Source organism: Aaosphaeria arxii (assembly GCF_010015735.1).
Source record: "Aaosphaeria arxii CBS 175.79 unplaced genomic scaffold BU24scaffold_19, whole genome shotgun sequence".
NCBI lineage: Eukaryota > Fungi > Ascomycota > Dothideomycetes > Pleosporales > Aaosphaeria > Aaosphaeria arxii.
The window spans coordinates 91451-107531 of NW_022983492.1; the positions used below are offsets into that span (position 1 = coordinate 91451).

At 48.7% G+C, this 16081-nt stretch overlaps 4 protein-coding genes across 4 annotated transcripts; 2 read left to right on the forward strand and 2 right to left on the reverse strand.

The window, feature by feature from the left end:
• Positions 1-589: 589 nt before the first annotated feature.
• On the reverse strand, positions 590-3133 carry BU24DRAFT_415949 (uncharacterized protein; the record flags this gene model as incomplete). Its single annotated transcript, XM_033526336.1, has 1 exon — positions 590-3133. The coding sequence occupies one exon, from the start codon at positions 3131-3133 to the stop codon at positions 590-592; it is 2544 nt and encodes an 847-aa protein (XP_033376746.1).
• A 2405-nt stretch (positions 3134-5538) lies between these two features.
• Positions 5539-8679, forward strand: BU24DRAFT_429418 (acid protease). Its single transcript, XM_033529728.1, has 2 exons — positions 5539-6548; positions 6623-8679. The coding sequence occupies exons 1-2, from the start codon at positions 5933-5935 to the stop codon at positions 8218-8220; spliced, it is 2214 nt and encodes a 737-aa protein (XP_033376747.1). The 5' UTR covers positions 5539-5932; the 3' UTR covers positions 8221-8679.
• Positions 8680-10906: 2227 nt separating this feature from the next.
• On the reverse strand, positions 10907-12057 carry BU24DRAFT_360426 (uncharacterized protein; the record flags this gene model as incomplete). Its single annotated transcript, XM_033524102.1, has 2 exons — positions 10907-11918; positions 11969-12057. Coding segments are annotated over 2 exons (1101 nt in total), but the record flags the coding sequence as incomplete, so codon positions are not given.
• A 1927-nt stretch (positions 12058-13984) lies between these two features.
• On the forward strand, positions 13985-15608 carry BU24DRAFT_360536 (benomyl/methotrexate resistance protein; the record flags this gene model as incomplete). Its single annotated transcript, XM_033524104.1, has 3 exons — positions 13985-14163; positions 14229-15258; positions 15354-15608. The coding sequence occupies 3 exons, from the start codon at positions 13985-13987 to the stop codon at positions 15606-15608; spliced, it is 1464 nt and encodes a 487-aa protein (XP_033376749.1).
• Between the last annotated feature and the right edge of the window lie 473 nt (positions 15609-16081).

Sequence of the window (16081 nt, forward strand, 5' to 3'; positions counted from 1 at the left end):
ACGTTGTTCATCTCTTGTGTCAGCCTGCGGACAAGAGCACAAAAGAAATGGAACGCCTATCAAGGAGCTAGCCCTCTTCACTCACATGTTGTTGCAGATTCAGCCCGTCTGTGAGATGTACAAGGCGGCGTTGGTAATTCCGAGAGCCTCAAAGTGGGCCAAGGCTGAAAATTCATTGATGGGAAAAGGCAACGCTCTGAGAATAGCATAGAGGATCATGCATGATCCATAGATCCATAGATGCCATTTTGCGACGTTTTCCAATGGCTTACAGTTTCAAATATAACCAATGAATCGGTTTCCGTCCTACAATAAGAGCGCATTTTCCCAAAAGATAAGGAAGTAATTCCATAGTAAACCAAGTCATCCATTGTTCCTTCTTCCGTGCGCAACGTGTTCTATCCAGCTGCACATATGATATGCCTGAAACTACCTGCCTGACCATTATACCTCGGTCTGTCTGACGAAAGATCCACTGCCTTGCCCATTATCTTCATTGCGCGTAGTCTCGTAAAAAAACATTAAGGATAGTGATGTTGAAATTAGATACACAATCAGCATCTATTCATTTAGATAGAATGCTGGGATCTTACACCCACCCTAGGCCCAGGCCAGCGGCCCCAATTATCAATCCTTCGATTCTGCCAATCTTTGCGACACCACGAGGAACGGCAGCATTAGTGGAGACTTCTAGTGGCCCAGATTCGCTCGCTGGCGAAGAAACTGTAGTCGTGGTTCCCTGGAACACTGTCGAGGTAGGAATATCCTGGGTTATGGATGTATCTTCAGAAGCCGGTGGAACCGAGGCCAAAGTGCTTTGTGGGGGCAGTTCAAGACTTGATTCTGCTGTAGATGGCTCCGGAGGCGAGGAAGACGAAACGGGACTGGTGGCTTCGGAGGAGTCAGCCGCGCTACTTGCAAAAGAAGACGACGGAACTGGGGCTGCACTGGGGGATCGAGAAGCAGTAACAGAGGGAATGGTAATTGAAACAGGGTTCGTGGTACCGGACATACTGGGGATAGACTCGGAAGGCGCCGACTCACTGGGTGTGGGCTCAGGCTCAGAAGCTACACTACTGGAAACATCTGGAGGTCCAGGAGTTTCCGATGGTTCAGGCACAGGCGTGCTAGATGGTGGAGGAGGTGGTTGGGACTCCGTTGAGGATTGAGCACTGGCAGAGGCCGAAGGAGTTGGCGCACTGCTAGAGGGACGGACGGCACTCTGTGCAGTGTGGGTACTCGTCGTGGTGATCTCCACCTCCGGTACTGTTGTGACAGAGACAGTCTCTCCAAGGGATGATGTATCGCGAGGATTTGCAGTTGTAATAAGTGGATCGCAGGCTCCAGATCCAATAGGTTTTCCTAGCTGTTCTCTAATGGTCGGAAGACCGTTTAGATAGCTCACCACTGTTGGTGCGACGTATGCAGGATCCGGAATCTCACTCGTGGGCAGAATTAGCGACGAGTATTCTGTTGGAGATGGCAATGTCAAGCTGGAGATCTCGGTAGAACAAACTGTCCCGACAGGCTCTACAGTAATATGGCTGAATTCGGCATACTGCGCATAGACAGTTGGATACGTCAATGTCACATCAGAGTGTTCCCAGGTAATTGTCTGCGTGGCACTTGGTACGGCTCTGATTTGCGTCGATGAGCTCGTCGTTTGACCTTGTTCGTCAAGATATACATCGACGCTAGTGATAGGATATCTCACAGTGGATACAATCACTGTACCAGGATACTCTAATCGCGTAGCCGTGACAGTGATTTGGCAATCACTAGAGCACGAAATCGTCGCAGATGAGGATGAGGATGAGGATGATGGCGTTGAAACGGGCGTGGAACTCGGTGTCACGGTTCTCTCTACTGTTGTCGGAACAAGTTGGGTCTCGGTGAATGTCAATGTGGAGAGAATCGTTGTTGTCACTGTGCTTGCTGGTAGCGTCGTGGTCACAGTCTCGGTAGTTCCAGAGAGAGTCAGTGTCGTTGTCACAACCTCAGGCTCGAGAGTCACTGTCGTGACGATGGTGCTGATACTGGTCGAAATGATTGTTTCCGTAATGAAGGACGTCTGAGTCGGTCCTGGCGTAGGGACAATCTCAGTTTGGGTAATCGTATCTGTGATTGTAGTAGGAATGACAGTGGGAATATAGCTCGTAACCGTCTCTCCAGCAGTTGTGATATAGGTAGTTATCCAACTGGTAAAAAAAGATACGAATGTGTAGGTAGATGTCACGGGAGTAGTGTGAATAGATGTGACAGTGTACGGAACACTTTGAACGCTTGTTTCAACTGTCGTATACTGCTCTGTAGTAGTGGCAGTGACAGTAACAGGAATTGTAGTTGGGACATAACTTATGTACGTTGTCCCCGCTTCAGTGATGGTCACAGTCAACCAAGACGTAATGTATGTGAGCGATGTCGTCAAGAAGGTGCTGATGCTGAATCTTGACTCTACTGATGTGTACACAGATGGTTGGATGCTCACATTAGTAATGGTAACAGTCACTGTAATATTGTTGGTTTCCGTAGTAGTAGTTGTGCATGTAGTTGTTGTTGTTGTCGTGTTCAACTGGGTCGTAGTATATGTCGTTGGTTCAAAGACAGTAGTAGTGTTGTAACTAATGGTTGTGGAAGTCGTCGTTACAGTAGTCGGTATCGTTGTCGTTGTAGTTGAAGTAGTCGTAGTCAGCACAGGAACCTCTTTCGTCGTGGTAGTCGTCGTCAGGACCTCCTTCGTTGAAGTGATAGTCTCTGCTCTACATGTTCCCGAGGAAGGCTGTGTAGGGTATCCGGAAGACGGTGATGAACTAACAGAGGACCGCGATGATCTTGATGATGAAGTCGCAGGGGGGCGCGATGAACTTGGTGGTGGGTAGACAGGGTATTCAGACGAGCTGGTTGACGATCTCTGAGAGCTTCTAGAAGAAGAAGATCGCCTCGTGCTAGAGGGTGCGGTTGAAGACCTTCTAGACGATGAACTCACAGGATATCTACTTGACGACGGGGGTGGCGGCAATGGATTCCCATATCCACCAGAAGGCGATGTCGTGGTAGCATAATCTTGAGCTTGGAGCGACTCCTGCGCAGCAACCAAACTAACAATTGCTAGAAGAGGCCAAAAGGTCCGCATTCTGGTAGTAACGAAAGAAGTCACCTGCTGAACGAGTGCCAGGCGATGTGAAACTGCAAGTGGTGATGATTAGATACATGTGATGCGATGCATCGGGGAAATAAGGAAACAAGATGGTTAGGAGGCCCTATGCAGCTTTATCGGGCGATTGCTCCCGTTCTGATTGAATGAGCATACGCAAGGCATACCACAACAATGGTACATAGGTAGCACATAGCAACACAGGTAGCATGCAGCATTGGCCATTGGGGGATTTGGGACACACGAGTGGCCAACATGTAGCCAACAGTATGGGACGGGGGATCGGGACAAAACAATTAGAGAGCAGCAGAACAGAGATTGGAAACTTACCACACAGAAGATACGGGCTGGAAAACTCACACGGGAGGCGGCGATGAACAAAAGGCTGAACGGAGGCAGAAAGCGTGACTATAAAGATTATCGCAAGCTAGCTCGTGGCCTACATGGAAGAACAAAAACATTAAGCTGGCCCAGGCTTGGCTCAATCCAGATCAGGACGATGATCACTATTGTCTGGATGAGATATATCAATACATAGCAGATGGCCCGGGCGGATAGCGATGCAAGTTGAGGTAGGGAATGGGGGAGCCCATGTTGCTTAGACCAATGTGTACCAGGACTCGGCGGGTCTAGATGGCAGCGAATGGTAAGTGAAGATCATAGCTTCACTAGGCCAGATTCAAACAATGCATGCCTCCGGCAGAAGTGATATGGAAGACCAGCCACTGAATATTACTCTATTAGTTCGTGCGAGAATCAGACCAAGACAGGTTCCAAGGAAGGCTCTCAATCGAGTGCAGCATCCAGCGTAGCATTCGGTCAGTGTGAGGAAGCCACCATAGCCAGTGGAGCATAGACTCGGCATCAGGGCCTTTGATGATGGTGGTGTGCTTATGAGCCTAGCTCAGAGGATCCATACAAGAGCATCTCTGCATGGCAATTGCTTATGGTGCAAGTCATGATGGCCAGATAAGGCTAGCGAAATGCCGTGGCGAGAATAGAGGAAGGTGACCGGTGGACGAGGATAAAGGCGGGCAGGCACACGTTAGTACAGGTACAGGGACCGGGGACTGTACAACTCAGTAGGCATTAGGAGCTAAAGAGGTGGGAGATCCAAAGACTGTACGAGTACTACCCACCACTCTGACATAGGTAGGTAGCTAACGACAATGTCAATGATTGGGGTAGCAGCAACAGTACTCCGTACCGACACGACAGCAATAGCGGGCCGTGCCAAACGAACTGTATCTTCTATCTTCCCAGCAGACGAACACGCAAGGTACATCGTGCGGCGGCAATACATTTGCAGCTAGCCGGACGGGATCAACAAAGGTGGGGGAACCATGTTGTTACGTATAATCAGTCGCACAGGTATTAAAGCGGGTCATTGAAGAGAGAAATGGAATGACTAGGCATGGAGGGCAAAATCAAGAACTACACGTGATGGAGTGGGATCGAATGGTCGAGTGGGGGGTACGGAAACGGGAACCGGCGATGAGTCCGGAGTAGTTCGTGTTCGTATAGTAACGAAGCAGGGGAGTATATAGAATCCACAGCATGTGGTAAGGACAGCGTACATACAGTAGATGTATGAGAGAGTAGGGTAGAGTATAGTATGGTGGAGCAGAGTACTGCACATGGACACTCCGAATACTGTACATACAATACATTCACTATTGACGTGTCCCTAGCTTGTCCCGCTCCAACGGTCCGGCGCCAAGTGGACCCAATCTGAGTGGCGTTCATTGGCTGTTCTTACCGCTCGGACCTCTTCCCCAATCTGAGTTAGTTTACACTCTGTACCTACATCGGACAAACGTTGTGCACGGAGTATCTCTTATTGTTCTCCATCTACTTTGTATTGATGCCTTCTGGGGTGAGGGGAGCAAGGCGAGCCCGGTATCAATGCATTCTCTTTGAAAGAACTCAATAATGAATAATTGGAATTCCCTGACATGCGGTTTACCCACCGGTCCAGCCCGGTTCACTGCTTGATGAGCGTATGGAGTACCTCTAATACTATTGCCTCTCGGTGCACTACGCTGACCAGTATCTTACCATCGAGTCTCACTCCGACCTTTGTATCTCAAGCGGTGAATCATACATTCTCGCAGTCAAGCTGCATGCGACCTGCCAGCCCCTCCATGCAACCCTTCACCATCGGGCGCCATCTCACCTATCGATCGCGTACTCATCCCTGTCCAATATGTGCTCAAATTAACCCCCCAATGGCTGTCCCATCTCAAGCAACCTTTGTGCGACGCTGCATAGCAGAACATCGCCCAGCAAGCACCACCCAAGACCGTCCTCTAGGCCCTATGTGGGCTCTGTAAGCTAAGGATGGAGACATCCAGACGGCTATTGCCACTGAGGTTACCGGCTGACATGTTCATAATGCGATAATGCCCTGTGAAAAGCCACGCCCCACCGTGGCATACAGGTAGAATTGAGCATGATCAAAAGAAACCATCTTGAATACCGCGCACGGCCTTCTTTTTCTTTCTTTCTCTGTACACCTTATTTAGCGCGCCACTCCTTGGAGGACGTCCTGGTAGCTTAGCTACAATCTACCGGTAACCCCAGATCCTGCACTACCACAGGTTGCGTGGTCCGCGGAGGCCGTCTATCTCAACTCAGCTCCTGGTGGTCTCCGCCTACCCTTTCGTTTGATCCTATCTTCTGCTCGACTTTGTTCCTTGTCAAGTACGCCCACGGTGTTGTTCATCGCGAATCCGTATTGTTCTTTTACACTTCCTTCCCCAGTCATGCCCATTTAACATGTATTCCAAACGCGCTGAGGAGACACAGCCCATACCGCTACCAAAACCTATAGTTTGGCCTTCGAGTGGGAAGTGGGATGGTAATGATGGCAAATGGTCCTCCTTCACGTTGAACGTTGGTGCAACTCAGGAGGATCTTAATGGTGGTCATAACTTCAGAGTACTGCCATTCACATACTCATCGCTCACGTTGCTACCGTCCCAGCAGTCATGGTGCAATACAGACTGCGCCGCGGCTCGTGGCGTAGAACCTTTCAAATCTAAACAGCCCCTTGGATTTGTCCCCGATCCAGCGACGTGGAATGAAAAAGGACAATCCGAACTTCCTCTTCCATCTTGGTGGACTGGCAGCCAATTCAACAATACTGGAAATCCCAATGGCACATATGGATTCGGCACAGTCGGATTGGGTCCAAGCTCACCGGATAGTCCGATGATAGGAGACGTTTGGGTGGTTCAATTTAACTCGAGAGATTTCTTCATGGGATCATTCGGTTTGGGCATAGACGCAGTGAAGCAAGGGGGAGTTTCTTCAGTCTCCTTCCTACGCACTCTCTTGATGAATAGTGGTGGACTTGGTACTGCATACGGATACTCCGCAGGCGCATCCTACAGTATGTGTATTCCTTTCATGACTCATATCGTGCGCCCCACAAACATTTTGTATGAAAGATACTGACATGTTTAGAACACAACGACAGGGGTGTTCCGGGACATCTAGTTCTCGGAGGTTATGATCGAGCCAGATTCATTGACCAAACAGCGAATATTAGCTTCACTCCGAGCGCGGGATCCATATTACTCGTAGGAGTTCAGTCTATCATATACCGACCCGATCCCGACGTACAAGTGCGAAGCAGCTCCTTCACCGCAGACACTTTGACGTTCAATGCGGCGATTGATTCAACACTCCCATATCTCACCTTGCCCGAAGAAATTTGCGATAGGTTTGAGGAAGAGTTCCAGCTCGATTATGACGAGGATGAAAAATTTTATAAGATCAGCGACAGTGCCCACAGGTATAACCTAAATCAGAATGCGACTGTGACATTCCAAATTGGCCAATCGAAGGACAACAGCGACCGATCAGCGAAAATTGCCTTACCATACGCAGCATTTGTTATGAATGCAAGCGAACCTCTTTTCGAAAACTCTACGCGGTATTTTCCTCTCAAGAGATCTATTGATGGCAAAAATGTCTTGGGGAGAACATTTCTGCAGGAAGCATACCTCATAGTTGACTATGAAAGAGCAACTTTCACAGTGGCCCCTGCTGCGTGGCCCGATCCCGCACCTTCGTCAACCATAGTCACGATTCTTTCGACCTCATACACTAATACTTCCGTTCCGGCGCCAAGTCCTAAGAACAACGGTCTTGCACCTGGTGCTATCGCCGGTATAGTGGTCGGAATACTGGCTGCCTTAGGCCTCATTGCCGTCGGTGTGTTCCTTTGGTGGAGGAGGCGGCGCGCGCAAAAGCCATCCGAGGAGACACTCGAAAAGACATCCGACTTCGACACTACTCAAGCGGGAGACCAAGTAAAGGCACGTCGTGTTTCCGAGCTTGATTCGGAGCCCCCCAACTCTCCTAGGCCCTCTTTTGTACCTACATACTATGACCCACACAATAAGGATCATGTTCCGTTTCCGGCGATTACTGAAATGGAGAGCCCTCCTGCTGAACTGTACAGTCCTCCACCTCCAGATAGTGCGGCTGGAACACCAGGAAGCGAACGAGCAGACTACTTCATCGTGGGTAACAAGGTTAGGCGACGAGGGGCGACTCGAGAATCTTCGGGAAACAACACGCCTGGTACACCAGGAGTTGGGATGATTGCCGAGCTACCAGGAGATGATGGAAAATTCATGGTTGATGGTCAGCACTTTGATGAAATGGCCAGCCCAACATCGAGTCCTATCATCCCTGCACTCCCCACACATAATCGGGGTCAAAGCGACAGCACTCTCCAGAACAACATCGATGGGGTTCTTGCTGGATCAAAGGATCAACAGGATCCAGTGGACCCGAGTGTAACAACTACGCGAGATACGTCCCCCGGGGTATCTCCCGTTCCACTGGCCCACAGACGCGCTCTTCGTGATCGAGACGGTTCCCCAGGAATCTCACCAGAACCAGGTTTGGAACGTCGACCGTCACATACAAGAGGATTGAGCGACTCTACGGTACAGAGCGATAGCACTGGAATTTCTGGTCCGACACCACAAGAAAGAGAAGCTTGGGAGAAAGAAAAAGATGACGGGCCAAGAAGGCCTCTTTCGAATTAATCGTCACACCACCCGTAAGCACTTTGCGACAATCATGCTAGCGTAGCTTCGGCAGCCCTTTCTGTGCAGATAACTATGTCTTTTCAGTCTGTGTTTTATGATATGGGGTGGAATCCTGGGGTATAGTACAGAAATATTTTTGATCCTTCTACGCATGTTTGGTGGGGTTACTGCGACAATATTCTATTTTATGTCTGATATTATTCACACGGACGCGACATATACCCACATTCACGACGCTCTTTTACGAACGGCCACTCTTATAGTACAAGTCTATCCTCGTAGCCAACCTGCGTGTAGCGCAAGTTCAGTAACTGTTTATCCTGCAATTAACTAGCCACCTATTCTAAGAAGTAATTTCGTCTGTACGGAGTACTTATATGAAAAATTAGACCTAGCAAAAGAGCCAAATTAGCTCACGTAGCTGAGCTGACTTCCTAATCGAGAATGCTGGTTTACATTTTTCAGCCTTGCCCATCTCTCACTTGGTCTCCCGCGCATCAAACCACTGTTGACTGCCGTCTATTCTCCTAGACACCGCGCAAGCAATTATTACACGACACGTCGTGGGAAACTCCACTAGAAAATCACGAGTTTTGTTGAAACATCGATTGTGCTACGTGATTCTTCTTGTGTATCCTCATGTGCAACCAAACGACACCGCATCATCGACTGTCTACCACGCACAACCAATGCGTTATCTTGTCTATCCCACCCCACGACGGCTGCGTGATGGCAATGGCCGCACTTGCTCGGGCTGCATCCTCCGCGCCATGGAACGCCTTAATTTCTTAGAAGAAAATCGTGGCATATTCGTTGAATCCATACAAATGATGTGACGCCCCGAGCGTGGCTTCATCAGCGTGCCATAACATCCTTGGCCAAAGCCATGATCTACCCAGTGGCTGCCACCTGCTCTCTGTCGTGTTTGGGGCCACGGACACGGGAGTGTATGTACCATAGAGATCTCACACGCCTGGAGCGCAGAGGCATGTATTGTATTCGTCATCTTTCGAGCACGTGCATGAGGCCGTGAGCGTAAGTATGCATTGGAGGTCGAATGCGACGCTAGTACGAGGTACTCGGCCAACAGGACAACAGCGCAAGGCTTCAGCCTTGTGGTCTTAGGCACGACTTCTGTGGGTATGTATTGTGCTTTTTCGCGTTTCTACGTCTCCCAACACATTTCTGATGACGCCTAATTGTGCGCCCACGAGAGCGGCATCTGGTGGGCATTGTAAGTCACCGCATCAGCACAGCCTTCTATTGAGCAGGCACCGCATCTGTTCCAGCCTTTGGTCAACACCATGTCAGAGTGTGCCTTGTGCTTTTCTTTTCTTGATGGACATAGATACTGCCCGCATTTGGCATTCGCTGTCCGCTGTGCCGCGGAAGGCTCAACAATATCTACCACCTACAATCAAACATTACGCGCTCCTGCAAGTTGAGGGACCATGCCGGGTAGCTCTGTGCCTGCCCACCCGCTTACGCTTGCGCCCGCCCGTCTAGCCGGCCAGCCCGGGTAAGTATGACTACGGCGTAGCACATGTTCACACACCCTCGCCCAGCCTACTTGGTTCGGATCATGTTGTGTGATTTTTTACTGCGGGGTACTTGCTCATTAGTTCTTCTTGTATGTACGAATAGGCATACGACATATTGCAGTGCACGCACGCACGGTCTTTCAGCCTGGCTGCAGGTATTATATGTATGTTTTGGCAGGGATGGCTGTCGTTTGCAGGTGTATAGTGCGCTGGCGAGGCGTGGCGCCGTGCTCCCAGGAATTGCGCGAATCGGATGACACTAGGGATGCTGTTGAAGAAGGAAGGTAGGATTGGAGATGTTCCTTTCGTCCTTATGTGAGCTTTCGTGCAAGGCTGAGAATGGTATTGTGCGTCGTAAAAAGCGGGTAGGGCAAAAACAAACTGAAGTAAGAGAACTAGCTACGAGTAGGAAGCGTAAGAGTCCACTTAGATGGTAGGCCTGTCAGCCATGGACTGGTCTGGATCTTGCGACAACCCCAATAGAAAAGTACATTGCCAGAAGTCATCCGACCATAGTAAGACTGTACTGAGTGATCAAGCGCTATGTTATTTCGGATGGACTCGGAGCAATGAGTTTCCGAGGAGAGGTGATCTATTCAACTATCATTGTAAAGCGAACCAGCTTTCAAAAAAAGAATCGATAGATGTATAACGAATGGGGTATAATATTTAATCATCTATGTGTGGTGTCGGCAACTAAAACTATATTGCTGTCACTTTGGTTGCGCGCTCCAGTACAACCATGGTCTTTAGCCTTGCTTAGGGAAAAGAAGAGCTGTGCTGCAATAAGGGCAATGTAACGAATATTTTGGCAAAGCCGAGGTCAGCGTGAAGAGTAATTGAGCGAGTTTGGTGTTCAATGTGGGTGCCTTGGGTCTTGTCATAAATACCCGCATTCGTCTCGAAATATCGTTTGCCTTCTTCAGACATATATGATCGGTATATTTCAGCAACAGGAACTGATCTACCGCTATCACTTTCAAAGCGGATACGAATGCAGCGACCCTGGTACTCGCCGGTCCATAGTACGTGCATATGCGTATCCGAAGCAAGATATACAGCTGATCCCAGCCTCGTTCCATTATGAACAACAGGAATGCCACAGAGTGTGGAGCGCACAACTTGACTTGGAAGATCTAGTGTCAATCTACTGCGTGTTCCTGCATGCCGTGCGGTGAGCCATCCACCAGCACATCCGATGGTCCATTCAGCGGCGGCTGTAGCTGAGACTGGGACGGTTGTGTAGATCCTTCCTGCGGCGTAATGATGATATAATCCCATGACCATTGTATAGCAGGTTGCCAGATTGGATCAATACATTCGCCTATCGTTCTGATGAGACGCTCACCCCACCCCTTCATGAACCATAGAGTAGCCTCCGAGGCTTTTAGTAAGTTGGCGTAAATGCTCATTACTGCGAGTGCAGAGCTCTGCCGCGTGCGGAACAATTCGAGGAAATCAGGGGAAAATTTGAGCACGGTCACGAAGACGAAACGGATCTCTATGCTGTCCTCTGCACTAAGAGCGTATTGCCTCATCGCCTCAAGACCTCCGAGTGCGGCTTTGACTGTGGCAGCTTCGGCGGCGGGTAAATCCTGTGTACCGATGAACGCAGTGATATGTTCGATCTGTACTCTCGTATCCTCGAGTATGGGAAGGGGCGGAGCTGCCATATCCTTCAGGGGCCGGTTAAGCATAGCTGCGAAGGGACCCTGAGCAATTGCGCCCGCTCCCCTCCAGAGTATACTTCCAATACCTTGCATTAGATAGAAGATGTCGAGCAGATCGTCAACGACAGTGATCTTGGAGGTCGCTTCGTTCGTGGATAACGCTGATTCCAGCCCTCGTGCAGAGAAAACTGTCAAACAGAGCAATGCTGATGTTACCGCGAGTGCGCCGGCGTTTTCAACTGTCATATTGGGGAGGACCTTTCTCATCGACCTAATAGCCAGGTCTTGATGATGAATACCCAATCCGTAGAATGCTTTTGTTTTGTCTGTCTGCGTAGATGCTATATGAAGCGCAGAAAACGCCAGTAACTCGTGCATCAGGTAATGTCGGGTTATTGCTTGTTTAGGTGTCAGAATTCGCCACATATGACCGATGTCCTCTCTCGGGGATACGGTCAGATGAGCCTCGGTGACCCAGTGATGCCTAGACATAAATGTCAACATTCATACATCATACGAAAAGGACGTCCATACATCAACTCCAAGTCTCGAACCCAGTAATTGGGTTGAATTACATCGCTCTTATTGACAAATTTCGATAGGTATGGGAAAGGATCAGACGAGGGTGAGTCACTTTCTGATGTTCCTGTAGTTGCAGACGGTGATGGGTTGAGTACATAGTCGATTGGAAGGCCAGATGCAGGAGTCGATTGTTCCGAAGAGGTCTATATGTCATTAGCATGGCATGTAAGTCAAATGAGGCGTTATCATACCTTTTGACTGGGCTCTGATTCCGCTTTGGCTTTTCTGTTCTGCGATGCCGTGCTCGGTTCGCGTTTTACTTGTGGAGGGACTAGAGGGCCGGAATTCGGGTCTATAAGACTGCAAAGTACTCCATGTCTCGAACAGTTTGAACAAGGCTTGAGTTCGTCACACTGAGAGCAAATTAGCGCCATGATCTATCATTCTTGACGTCCATGTATGTCTGTTCACTATGCAGAGTCTTATATCCAACAACAATGCGAAACCGAGAGCGAGACTCACCTTGACGTGTCTGGCCTTGCATTGTCGACAACCATTCCTGGATTTCTTATGTCCAAGACGAGGCATCTGAGGACCGTGTGTAAGTCACTCAAGCGGCGGCTCGGAAGATTTGATGCATTGAACGAATGAGAGACGTTCTTCGGTTTCCAAGACTGTCCCGATGCTACAAGTGGTTCCTTAATCGGTCCACGTTTGGTCGATGCGGTTGGATTGTCGAATAGCCGTCAGGCGATCGCGAGCAATGAGAAAGCGAATGCGAGCTGGCTTGGAAAAAATGTCTGCGGCTGAGCTCGGATGTGGGAAATGTGGGGATTGGCGGTGGGCAATGAGTGGCACTTCGACAATGAGCGACAGCGCTATATAGTTGGCTCGATGCCTCTAGAAGCACCAACACAATCAGTGTCGTCTTTTGTCTCGTGTGTCTCCTTCAATGAGTAACATAAGGATGAGAAACGTTGTTGTCGCTCCCTGAAGGACGAAGAGAGGAGTTCCCGCCGTTGACGGTCCGTGCAAAAACCTTGCTTCATCGGTTAACAATCCCGAGCATTTCATTGACAGGGTTACTCTCCCACGAAAAAGGCACTTCCACGAATAGTATTGTTGATAGTTTCAAATTCCAAACATCTTTCAACATTTTCACTATTTACATGTATACTCCGAACTTGGCAGCAGGACGATCCAGGTGAATGAAACGTACGTTGCTTTAAGGTTTTCCATCAGGGTCGAGCGGCCCGCGACGGTTGCGAGACGGCGGGTTTCCCCTTTCGGAGCACGTCCGAACCAGCACGTGTCGAACACGTGCACAGCACCAGAATTGGCATTGGAATGGGAAAGAGAGTGAATTCCGACTATAGAAAACATTCTCCAGAGTAATTGGGTGGGCCTGGTCTGTCCATCTCAGTGACAAAAGCGATTCAAACACAATATCCCGATCATCACGTGTGGTAAGCTGACTGGCAATCAATGAAGCTAGGAAGACACTGGCGGTCACAAAGTACAAAAACCTAGTGTTCGCGCCCTTCTCTGACGAAAACTGAATCTAATGATTCGAAAAAAGAAGGGCGTACACTGGATATGATGTGTTGATATTCTGCTGCCAAGCTGATAGACCTGCTTATTGGTCCTAGAGATGGTCAGACCTTCTATGCACCCGATTTGGTGGCTGGCTTACGCACCTTTAATCTGTCCAAGGTCAACCTGATTCCCACCATTTTATATCACGAAATCAAATCAATTTCGAATCATATATCTTAACGTTATTACATAGTAGTGCTAACTAACCCGGGAGACTGAAGCGAGGAATGCGGACTATTTAATGGCCAACCATAACGTTATTCACTTAGCCTGTCCTTACTTCATACTATGTCGTGTACTTCAGACATCTAAAAGAAGTTTGACTTGACTTATTAATTGTTTGAAATTGCATCTTTTGCCCGTTGAAGATCTACAAGAATGACCGACTCAGTAACGATGGGAATGCCACATTCGACCAACCGAGATAAAGAGATGAACCACAGATCAGACCTCGAAACAGATGGAGAACCAGACTTCGATAACGTCAATAGGTCAGAATCCGAGTGCCTTGTTGGATGGGACGATGACAATGACCCTCTCAAGCCGTCAAACTGGAGCAATGCGAGGAAAGTTAAGAACATCGCTCCATTAGTATACTGTTCGTTCTTGACGTAAGTTTGTAAACACACTTAGCACTCCTGACGATTGAATCAGCTAAAAATGCTATTCCTTCTAGCCCACTCGGCTCTACTATGTTTGCACCCGCGATTGAGCAAGTGACAAAATCTTTCGATTCCACCAATTCACTTCTTTCTTCCTTCTCTGTCTCCGTCTGGATCCTCGGGTACTTCGTAGGTCCACTGTTTCTTGCTCCTCTCTCCGAGATGCATGGTCGCTTTCCCGTTTATATGGTTTGTAATGCTTTGTTCGTTGTTTTCAATGTGGCTACTGCCGTTGCACCTTCATTACCTGCATTGATAGTGTTTCGGTTCCTGGCTGGGATGTTCGGTGGCTGCCCACTCGTGGTGGGCGCAGGAACTCTAGGTGACCTCATTAAACCTCTCAATAGAGGCAAAGTGATAGCCTTGTGGAGTATCAGCGTGATCCTGGGTCCTATCATTGGGCCTATCGCTGGTGGATATATGGGCGAAACAGTTGGCTGGCGATGGATATGTTGGACATTGTCCATCGCAGCAGGTTTTGGTGCAGTGGTCGCCTTCATCTTTCAAGAAGAAACATATCCCCTCATCCTACTTCAACGAAAAGCGGCTCGTTTACGAAAGGAAACTGGGGATTCTAGCCTCAGGGCTGCCGCAAAACCCGAGCGAAATGCAGCCCAGATTTTTGCTCGCTCCATTATTCGTCCACTCCGGCTTCTTTTCCTCTCACCAATTGTCTCGCTACTCTCGCTCTATCAGGGCGTCATGTACGGGTACCTGTATCTTCTCTTCACCACATTTCCCACCGTCTTCCGGAACAGGTATGGCTTTTCCGCAGGTTCAATAGGTCTTGTATACATTGGATTAGGCGTAGGATCAGGGATAAGCGTACCTATCGTTGGTTTCGTCATGGATCACACTGCAAAGTCGGTCATTCGCAAGGGCCGGGAACTTAACCCTGAACATCGTTTGATTCCCCTCCTTCCTGTCTGTTTCTGTATGCCGATTGGTCTGTTCTGGTATGGATGGGCTGCCGAGGCGAAGACACACTGGGTCGTTCCGATATTGGGCACAGTTTTCGTTGGGATGGGGATAAACACTCTCATTGTAAGTCTTCATTCAATTATCTTGCAATCGCTGTCTTGACAGCAATCTTAAGCACCATTGCATCTTCCAGTCCCAAACTAATTTTACTCCCTCAGATGTGCGCAATGACTTACCTTATCGATGCACACCCACTCTACGAAGCTTCAGCTGCTGCGGCGGGAGCCGCAACGCGTTCACTCATCGGAGCTGTGCTACCACTCGCCGGGACATCAATGTACGAAGCTCTGGGCCTGGGTTGGGGTAATTCGTTGCTGGGATTCCTTGCTTTGATCATGTGTCCTCTACCATGGTTCTTTTACAAGTATGGTGGGAGAATCAGGACAAATCCACAGTTTCAATTGAAGCTGTAGAGGTTTATCGAAGAGCTAGCAACAGTGTTGCTGCGGCAATTGGTGCTATTTGCAGGAATATTGAATTAGCTGGAGAACGTTCATTTTCCTATCCTAGTCATACAGCCTTTTTATTAATAATGAAACCAACTAGCATTTTATTGAAATGACTGGATCATACATCAAAAGAGGTGTTTTGCGGTGTGAAACAATTAATTCATTGCTAAAATTCTAAGTTTTACACCATTGCAGGTTGACCATATCTTCATAATCATAAATCCATATGTCGCGATTTCTAGCTTGAAGGAATCCTTGCATTCATTTACAGCGTTATCCCAGCGACTGGATGCACTGAGCATCAGTACAAAACGTGCCAAGTACAATAACAAGAACCGATTGAAATCTCACAGCATCAAGCATATAGGTTCAGAATCCATGACTCTGGTTGGCCGCAACTTTGGATGGGGTTGCAGGGGTATAGCAGTCGTGGCAGT